At 39.2% G+C, this 11216-nt stretch overlaps 1 protein-coding gene across 4 annotated transcripts in view; it reads right to left on the minus strand.

Annotated features, from left to right (window-relative positions):
• Positions 1–3474, minus strand: part of gabrg2 (gamma-aminobutyric acid type A receptor subunit gamma2) — a 51221-nt gene extending 47747 nt beyond the window's left edge. For all 4 annotated transcript variants that reach the window (XM_051401391.1, XM_051401390.1, XM_051401389.1 and 1 more), the window contains exon 1: positions 2958–3474. In XM_051401391.1, coding sequence (XP_051257351.1) covers positions 2958–3073 — 116 coding nt within the window. In that variant the 5' untranslated portion in view covers positions 3074–3474. The remainder of the gene's footprint in view (positions 1–2957) is intronic.
• Positions 3475–11216: the final 7742 nt, after the last annotated feature.

The raw sequence follows: 11216 nt of genomic DNA on the forward strand, positions 1-11216 counted from the left end.
TTGACTGTCATCTTCTATTGTCTTGTCAAACTGTCTTAAATCAACTTAGAAAAAAGATGAAGATTGACATATTCATGCTATCAAGTCATTTAAGGAATTCTGAGACATAAATACATATTATAGTCATTATAGGATACATGACCGACTGACAGTTTGTCAGAATTATACATACCAACCCTTTCCAAGTGATGACAAGATGCAGACAGTGAGTTGAGTGAGTCCAATACACTTTAAGTTTCATAAGTAAAGGGACTGGATTTTAAATAAACTGTACTTACTTATAAACACTATCCATTTGGTAAGAAATAATGCTGGTTGGGAATACACTGGAATGCAACAAGTAGCAGATTGGACTCCGGATGGAATTTATAAAATTGGCATTCAGTATGTTCTCTTGTGAAATTTGTCCCACATTAGCCACACTTATCTGCAGCTCCAAATAGTACTACAAATCTGTATGCACTTTTATCAGTTGTGTTTATCCCTATGCTATAGCATGTTCTTACTAGCAAGCTAATTTTAGCCAAAAAACTACAAATTTAGCTCACTTTATTGTCATTTCTTTTCCATACAATTATGCCAACTGTAAATAGCTGTGTGGGTGTATGTTGCTGCGAGGTATCTGTTACTTGTTACTTATTCAGAAAGATTTTTTTCCACAGTTTTGCCATAATTACAGGTAGTATTGTGTTGCTTTTGGGTATAGGAATCCTGCATTGCTGGCACTGATGCCATCGGAGATTAGGGATAAAGTTACATTCACAACCGAACAGCTTCACATCAGAGAACTATTAATGTTTAATGTTTCAAAACCCTAAAAGATTAGGAGAGAATGTGCAATACAGGGAATTTTTCCCAAGCTTCTGTGAAGAAAATATGTTATTAACAGCAAGTATCACATTGCTGAACCTACCAAAATGCTTTGTGTTTTTAATTTTCCATATAATTATGTAAGATTGTAAGAAAGGTAGAATTATTTGGCAGGCATTAGAGGAACTCCCATATATCCAGTGTCCATGTCCATCAAACCAATATAGGCTCTAATTGTCAATAATAATTCTAAACTAGTAATATGATCTAGAGCAGTTAAGAAGAGAACTAAAAATAGAAAATTAAAAATAAATTGCAGTGTCCCAAATTGTGGTTATGTAACGAATTTCATCTGCCACCTGAAATAGTTGAGGTGAGTTTCCAGACAAGCAAACGTCACCTGACCTCATAGAAAACCTGAGCCGAGCTTCCTCATTCTGACATCACTTCCTTCTGTCATGACCGCGCTCCAACGGGTTACAAGCCTGGGCCTGCATCTGAAGCTTACATATGGACTGATGGAACAAACCTTGCATCCTGCGATACCTCGGATGTAAAACAATATTTGACTGTGCGCCGGGGTTAATGTGTGCTGATAGCCATCAGACATCACTACACATAGTAACTGTCACAATGAGTCACAAAGTAGCATAGATTACAGCAAGCATGCCCGAGGCCTTGAGAGTTGTCTTATGTAAGAGATCTCACACATGAATCACGAATGACTTTGGATGCAACTTACCGAGCAATTAGCTGCCTTTTCATTATTAAGGCTTGTATAAACCATTGGCACGTACATTAGCTTTAACACAGGTGTTCACATAAAGATTTGACATTTGGCCTTGCAATGCTTATTTAGGAAGCACCCAGATGTCACTTGCTTTGATCTACCCCAGTTTATGTTTTTAACCACTCACACACAAATGATAAAATCTATAACCTGCTCATATACTTTAATTATGGATGCAATTATAGGGAACCAATGTTTACCAGAGTTTACTCAAGCATATTGTGAACACTACTTGTGCATACAATTAGAAACAACACAGGCCTGACAATGCAGGTTGCAGGCTGAGGTTGCGATCAGCATGGCGGTGATTGAACGACGACTGATTTATCTGCCTCCATTTTTCACCCTCCAGCAAGCAGCACAGGGCGAAAGAGCCTAACCATCCTTCCTCTTGACTATTCTTATCTTGGGGCTCGGGTATAACGTCTTGACAGGGACGACCAAAACAGCTTCTCTCCAACAAACTCACAAATCTGCTCCTTAGTTAAAGCTGAAATGTCAGCTGTGCGTGTGAGTGTGTGTGTGTGTGTGTGTGTGTGTGTGTGCAAGACAAGGATCAGTCCATATGTGTTATCCTTGTCCTTATTGTGCCTTTACACTTGTATTCTCTGTGATTGTCTGCCATTTTGAAATGCTTTTTTTTTTTTTTTTTTTTTAACATTTCAAATACGTGGGATGAAACGTACCCTCATTCATACCTACAAGCGACTAGATCGCATATATTCCACTTCGGCCACGTCCGACACATGCGTTCAATAATGAGGCTTTGGCTCTTAGAATAGACCTGATCCTTGGAAGATAGCTTAGCAGAGACTATATGTAGCCTTAGCTTCAGGCAAATTACCCTGCCACTATGCTATTTCTAACGCCGGACAGATTGTGTGAGACACTGGGCGAAGCGTCTCTTCTTACACACACTTAACTGTAAATATGTCCAGTATTAAATCATGAAATCATCTGCCAAATACTATATGTAAGTCTGCTTTAGCTTCCTGTGAAAAAAAAATAAATAATATATATATATTATGATGCACGAAATCTTCCAGTAACGCGATGCATGTGTCGCTGTGCCTGTCTGAAAAACGCATATTACACTTCAATGTCAAACCACATAATACTAATAATAATAATGATATGCTATACAGACTATATGCTTTAGTTTTCTACTCAAACTAAACCCTCTCCTCAGCTAATCGTTCAGGATCCCACTAACAGCAGGGTTTGTGTTGGCATTAGATGGGAGGCACCGCAAAAATGATGTGTTGTTAAAATTAAGAAAAAAACGCTACCCAACAAAGCCGACACAGAATCCCGGTTTAAAAAAAACAAAAGGAAATATCCCGCATTAACATCTTACCTTGTGGGGAGATTAACGACAATAAACACCCAGAGAAACAGCTTCAGGGGGAGGGAAGGCTTCGCCATTGCTGTCGAGCATTTGGAGGCTAAATTTGGTGAAGCCATCATCACCATCTTCGTTTCCTCTTTATTGCAGATGGACGTGTCCGTCTATTTACTGTGTTTCCTCTCTACGATACATTACGCACGCTAGCGGTAGCGGGTCTGCAAATCTGGACCCGAGGCGGACGTGCGGTGGAGTCAAATCAGCTAAAACAAAAAAATCGATGCTACGAGTCGAAAAGCTTGATTTCGTATCGCTCGTTTTTTTTTTTTTGCGTGTCTGCTGCCGGATTGACAGCCTAACGGGGGCCTAAGAAACTGCCACAGACGGCGAAGCCCCCCTGTAATAAACTACACTGGTATCGAGCTGCTGAGAAAAAGCAGTGGAGCCTCAGTCTGAATGCAGATTAACACTGGGGTCAGAGAGGAACTGATGCACGTTGCTGCAGCACGGATCAACACATGCGTGGTTTCACCAAGCGGAAGCAGGGGTGCATATAAGAAGGGGAAGAGAGCCTTAGCTTGGTGCTACAGGGAAAAAAAAAAAAAAAAAAAATGGTGGTTTTTATTTTTATATTTTTTAACTCAGTGTGTACCACGTGATGCTCGTTAATATCAAATATTTTGTCAGTATGAGAAAATCATACTGGCTACTGGTGAGAGTGTAAAACGTTGCACCATTTTGGTAATTACTGCCAAATAATGTGAGTCAGAAATGAACAAAAATCCAGTGGTCACAACATTAGACCTAAGGTGACATCCCAGTGTCCCTAACAGGCTAATGAGGAGCAAATACACCATTTTATGCAGTATCAGTGACCACAATGAGGGGCTACAGAAGTTGTAATCATGTTTCACTTTAAAAGTAATCGCAAATCATTTCAGGTGGAGAATTGTTAGTGTGTGTGTTCCTTGATGCCATACAGATCTATCTGGGATCCTTAAATGAGCTGCAGGCATGAGTCTAGCCCAGTCACGCTTTCAGCACCCTGGACAGCTCTATTAGTTTCATCTGCATTACAAACCGGCAATCAGCACCAAGGACAGCTTCCCTCAGTTTGTTTCAGAGGACTGCTGGCTCTCACATCCCAGTTGATTTAACCGCAAATGAATACATATTATCATCCCCAAAATGGAGCCCAGAAATCTGTTTGGTTTACTTTGCTGTTTGTTTTGTACATTAATTGACTGTTTGACTGAATGGGGTTAAGTGGGAATGCAACCTGTGCCAGCGGATGTATTTATATTTGGTCAGCATACACAAGCCTCCTTTGATATATGTGGTACATAAGTATTTTGACATATTTTGATACCAACCCAGGGAGAGAGTATCCGGGGGTTTGCATTGTCCTTTGTAAGGTGCTCTAGGACCCATTTCAATATCCTTATATAAGTATGCTAATGCTCCTGCTTTGGTAGGGAGTAACTTATTTCCAAGGAGTCCTTGAGGGGATGTTTGAGAAAAAATATATGTTCATAATGTAAAATACAAAATGGTAGCCAGTCCTACACAGTCTCATAAATTACTTTGGTACTGCTGTACTTCACAGTCTCTCTCTCTCTCTCTCTCTCTCTCTCTCTCTCTCTCTCTCTCTCTCTCTCTCTTTAGACACAAACATAGCTTGAAAGGCAAGTTTCAAATCTCCTTAAATTCTACTTCAGGAGAAAGAGTAGCGATAGATAGATTAAAATAGTGCTTGTTGGCGCTGTGTGTGATGTGAATGACATGAGCAAAGTAGGTCACATGCCCTCAGCAGCATTGTTTTGACTGACCCAAGGACACTTTCACATCTGCCTGATTTATATTTTTAACTGTGTACATTCTGAAGATATCTTAGCTGCATTTCTTCTTATATATTATCTTCACTGAATGACAGGTAGAAGAATGTGGCTTCATATACAGTATATAAACACAGTGAGTTACAAAGTTACTAAAATACTATTTCTTTTCCTTTTTAAAATTTTATATTTGTCCCTATCCAGTGAAAATGGTGTTGTCCAGTCACACAAACAAACAAACAAATTAACCAAATTACAGTTCATTTATCTAATTTAAAATGAAAATCTACTAGCATGAAAGCTGATGAGGGGAAACAGCAAGAGCCAAGGAGAGTGGCAGGTGCAGTGGAAACAAGCAGGTGCTTGCAGAGTTGTCGTCTTGTCATGGTGCATTAGCCCAAATTCCCCTCTGAACATTTATCCCACAGGCGTACAGGCAGTGAACATGCTGCACTATCACTTTTACGGTCCCATGAGGCCACAGTGCACGGTAAACTGTTGCACTGTTTTGTTTTTCATATGTTTGTGGCCTTATAAACTCATTCACTTAGAATGATAACCAACCATTGTCTGCTTTCTGTCTTTCAACATTAGTTATTAAAATTTGACTGTGGCAATCAAAGTTGATTGCAGCTGTTGCCGCCTAAGTGTGACATGCATGGAAGATGAGGTGTGTCTGATTTGAAAACATCATCATGTGTTTATTTGTGGCAAGTGAGGCTCAGCGTAGGCTAATCATCTTAAGGAAATTGACAGATGCTTCATCAGCCATGCAGCACTTCTCAGAGCAGAGTAAAGCAGCAACCCCTCCCAAATAAAGAATAGATAAAGAGAGGAAGTCTCTTGTAATATTTAATTTATAGTGCTATAACCAGTTTGCAATGAACATTCCCTGGCCATATTGTACATTAGCACTCCTTTTACTGTGGATATGTTTTAAAATGAAAACAGGAAACACCTGACCTGTTATTTTGGTCATGTTTTGAGACTTTATTTATGTTTGATAAATATAGCTATAATACTTTCACAACATGACTGTATTTAACTGTATTTATTTTGCTATATTTTGTGCAGTTAAAACACTGCTATTATGAGCTAAGTAAATAGCAGAGAAGTGCAATCTCCTTTGTTCTCACATGCTATTTAACTGTATAAATATTTTACATACCTACAGCTTTGGAACTGCAAATTTCGGCCCTGCTCATACTGTAAATTAAACTGGTCTAAACAAACACACACCTATACCTACCCTCACACACACACACACACACACACACACAACACACACACACACACACACACACACACATACACGGCCCATATCATTTGGTCCCCAGGGCCAGATATCTCTCTTTACCCTGCAGCCATATCACCACAGCTGTCAGAGACTCTGCCCATTGAGGTCATGACCCAAGGGCCAGCGTCAGACATACTGGTTTGTGGTTTGAAGTATTGATCTAGCTGAAATGGAGCAGGTAATTTAGATAAATGCTGACACACCCAATGTCCACTAAATGGTAACAGTGAATTAACCCATGTGGATGTATTTCATTAGTGGGAGACGTTCACGGTTGGTTGATTAGATACATGAATGAGAGGACAGGTGTAGGAGATACAGGGAGCAGGCTTTTGTTTGCTTGTTTGCTATTACAACATGTGACTAGATGCTTACTTTTAATCTATATGGTTTATACTGAACAGTTATTCTGATAATAGAAGGCAACCCGTTAATATCCCCGGCAGAATCTGCCTCTGTTTCTCTTTTTTACACTCTCTTTCACTCTCACACAAACACACACACACTAACAGAGTGAGAGTGAGAGAGATGTCAGGTTAGATCCACTTGGTTCAATAGTCACAGCACAAATTCAAGCCAAATTGGCGCATCCTCATATCATGGATGCACCTGGGCCCTCATGCACTGACCTACCTTCAGAAACCCATTCATCTCTGTGTGTTTCTAACGTTAAAAAAATACATGCAGGTACCTTTACTGACATACATTTACAAATAGGGCCCTTGACTTACACATGAAATTAGTGTTATATAGCTGTATTACAAAAACCTGTCATAAGCAAAGCTGAATGTAGTGTCATGTTGAAGTGCATGAAATGTACAATGCAGCATAATATAAATAACAGCAGTCGGTTACAAAGCATCCAGGGTTTTCATTTCTTTAATCAAAAAGACTGGGTACATTGTGGGCAGTGACGGTACCGGCATGTGAAGGTTCTGTTTAATGACATGTCTGCTTAAAATAAAACTCAATAATGATTTAATCTATTTCATGGCACCCATTCTCTCTGCAGACAGAGGCATGGCATGTGTGAGTCTGGCTGTGATAATATGTTGTGTCATCTTTAGATAAGAGCTGGGGGAGGTATGGTCTTCTATAATGGCATCATTGAACACACAGATGCCCAGTTCCACTATCATTCCAGTTTTACAACCCACACATATGCTGTCACAGCCCCACTCGGTTAGCATCAAGCTGTGGGAGCAGAATGATCTACTGTAAGCACTATTGGATATGAGAAGCAATCTGGCATTTAGACCAAAGTGATGTAACATCAGAAGCAAAAATCCAAAAACAGTAGAAGAAAAACATACAAACATTTTTTGAAACTTGTTCACGAGAAGATGTCAATGTGTTTGCGCTGCAGCGGTGACACAAAAAATAAAGAGCACCAAAACTGGAAAAGATGGGTGCAGTATACAGCCAAGCGGTCTGTTTATTAAACTTAGAAAATGTGCACAACACATCTGTCCTTACTGAGAGCTTTCAGAACATGCAAAAGCACTCTCTGTGCTCTGACAATACCAAAATGTTTAAACCACATCTGAAATGCCACCAGACAGCATTCCACATTGTCTCTAAATTGTCCTACACTCCACTGACTCTAGCTGTTTATTTTTCTTTCCTGTTATATAGCCCAATTTTCCTTTAAAATCTGTCTTTATTAGGCCCCATTTATAAATAGCTCCTTTATCTAACAACATGTCATGCTGTGTCATTTGGTGCTCTCTGCTGATTTAATGAGGGCCCCCATTAAGAGTAACATCTCTGTGTCTCTTGATTTGCTGCAGTTTGCTTTTACCTTCATGCTGATAATGGTTTCTGTCATACTTTATACATCACGTTAACTAGAAACACAATCTGATTACAGGAAAAACCTAGTGGACATTCTCAGGAGTGGCTTTGAATATAAGCAATTTTGTATCATTACTTACTCAGCAGAAAACTACGGAGCCCCTAAAGGGACATGGGGAAAAAAGAAAAAAATTAAACGTTTCTAGTGCGCACTAGATACTATCTTGAGAGCACTAGGCGAATCAACACATGGCTAATTTTAATATTCAAATGAGTATTAAACTAATTTGTCTGTAACTAAAAAATAAATGTAAATTAATCTGTAACCTTTTTTGTTACAGTCCGCATTTGAATGCCCTGTCCTGCAGCCGGACACTCATTTGTCCTCCTTTTGAGAAAATAACAAAAACGGTCCACCTTTTGACACATTACCTTGTTAGTTTAATACTTATTGGCTTAAAATATGTGTCAAAATAAGTAATTTCATTAGTTACATTTTCATATCCTGACCGATCAACACAGGCTAATTTCAAATGAGCCATGTGTTGATTTGCCACAACACATTTAGTGCTCACAAGATAGTATCTAGTGCTCACAAGATAGTATCTAGTGCGCACTAGCAACATTTCATTTTTTTTTTTTCCCATGTCCTTTTAGGGGCTCTGTAGAAAACTACTGCATTTAGATTTAGTTTTATCACTTACCCACCTGGCTAACCCCATAGGAAACGCTGTGGTGACAAACATCTCTTTCTATGCTACTATTGCTCCCCCAAAACAACTGGCACCATACTGCCCCAAAGTATCAAAAGTAACACCATATTTTTTTTTATTATTGCATTTTTAATGCCATTTGTTTTCTAAATCTCAAGTCACCGCTTGAGACCATGAAGGTTTGCAGTTGAATAACACCATGTTATCCCCATGGAGAATAATACCTCCCAGAATAGGCTTCATATGAGATGCCAACAACACCCGCGTGGACAGGCAGCTGCAGAGGGTGTGAACTGTTTCAGATTTGTGGGTATTCAGATCTGTCAAGCTGAAGGGGGCACAGACGACCAAATAAATCACCTCTCAGGCATGATAGCATGCCTAAACGGCTTTTTACCCTAACGCTGTTTGCATTTAGCCTGGCAAACTATGTGGACTGTGTTATGATCTTGGGTGGATCTCACTTTAAATACTGCACTTTGAGGGAAATTACTCAGTGAGTAGGCAGATGTGATAAAGATTGACATTTTATACCAAGGGTAATGTGCAGTTAGCAAGATGCTATACTTAATGTAAAGCAGTGATTTATATATTATATTATATATTTAAGTTTTCAGACTTGTTTTACTGAGGTGAAAGAAAGTTCAAAAAAACTATGTATCTGGCTTTATCTAAATTGTTCTGATCCAGTAAACCATCCATTGTATATGGACTAAACAGACCATAAGGATTATTTAGAAATTCAGTTTGCTGTAAGCCTGCAACAGTCAAGCTCATCTGCTTTTCAGGAGGCTTGCACATTCTCCTGAACTGTGGCTTGTGAGGCGCCTGCCAGCATCTAACCTCTCCGCTGTGATTATAGGGAAATTTAGCTGGCTGATTTCATAGCCTCTTTATATGGTATTTGGTCTGCTTGACGTTAAGCAGGTATAATCTCCACTCCCAAAGGTAGATCACAGGGAGTTTCTGCTTTCAGCTCTGGTATTATTTCTGAGGCTTTTATGTTCTCTTCAGGGTCACGGCTTTATCAAACACAAACCACAATTGAGCCCAAAGTCACTGATGCAGATACTACAGATTACATATGAGGGACAAAATGCCAAAATGGAAGAATGGTGCAAGTTGCAGGCAGAATACTGCCAACAAAGTTAAAACAGAGGGTTACTGGAATATGTGGAGTGTTTTTAGAATATTTCTGTGTTGAACCCTTTAGGAATTCGTCTACTTTTTTTCTAAAGGCTCTTTGTGAGGGAACAAAAAACCCAGAAGTGTGAGAAATCTGTAACACAGAAATGCTTCCACACATACACTGGATACAAATGCCAAAATTTTTTGCTGCTTTGGGATGTACTTTTTCACATTTTTCTATCAAATGTAAATCTCCCTATCATTACACAACAGTTGCCATCAAGATTAGCTGCTCTCTGGCAGAATGCTAATGCTTTAGTAACTCTTGTAGGGCTTTATAACTTATGAAAAAGTGAAAAACAAAGATATTTCTGCCTGTGGCCTTCATTGAATCCTGATGTTTCCAAAATAGGTTGTTCTCCGCAACACTGCGAGTTGCTGGTATTTTCACCTTCAAGGTGGCCTCTCTGTTTCCATTTACCTTCTCTGTAGTGGAAGATGTGCCAGAGGCCTACTTTGTCATCAGAATAACACTGATGCTCTGCCATCCCCCATTCATCACAAGCTCTACTTATAAAAAACTTCAAAACATAGAATTCATATTATCTTCTCAATCCATTTTTTGTAGGGGAGATTGAAATAGCTATGAAGACGCATATTTACTTAACACAGATAGTAGATAATAGAAAAAGCTCTAATGTAGCCTGATGCATGTGTCAGAAAGAGGATAGGCTGAGAGCACCCGTTGTCACTAAATGGACAGTCCCTAGGGAACACTTTGCCATCACATCAACCATCAGCTATAAACTCTTGTATCTGTGTTTTAATGGCATCCAGAGCACCACATGAGGAGGAGACATTTAGTCCATTTAGTCTAGCTGCAGCACTATACATTCAACACCCCTTCAGATGGAGAGCATGTCACCTAAGTCATTAAGAAAACAGCAGGGGAATTGATTCTCAAGGCAATATTTTTTTATGTCTCATTTTGATAATATTAAAAGGATTTTCTAATGGTGGCCAAAGGCTGTGACTCACAGCACTGGAGATCGGAGAGTAGAACTCTACTGTATCTTTGTTATGCTTTAACAACACTGTGATGTCTTGGAAAATATGCCAACTTGATTGATGAACACTATGGGAAAAATGTGGATGGATAATGGAAATGATCACAAGAAAGAAATATTTTAACCAGTAGAAATTCAGTATTACCTGTAAAGAATAAAGATGAAAGTGTCTCTGTTGCTTTCATTGGAAACATTATTTTTACGGAGTAGAGCAACACATCACTTTTACTTTACAATGACATTCAAAAGGACTAGAGAAGAAAAATACTCTAATTCAGCAGCACAGTTTTATTTTTATGCATATGGCTCCTACCTCACCTAATCAGTGCAGTACATCTTCACACACCTCAGTGGTTTTTAATGCCTTTGATTTAAATTCATTGCGTAGGAGAAAGCTTTATCCAAAGCTCATCACTCTTTTCTGCGCCTCCATCAGG

The sequence above is a fragment of the Dicentrarchus labrax genome, unplaced genomic scaffold (genome assembly GCF_905237075.1).
Source record: "Dicentrarchus labrax unplaced genomic scaffold, dlabrax2021, whole genome shotgun sequence".
In the NCBI taxonomy this organism is placed as follows: domain Eukaryota; kingdom Metazoa; phylum Chordata; class Actinopteri; family Moronidae; genus Dicentrarchus; species Dicentrarchus labrax.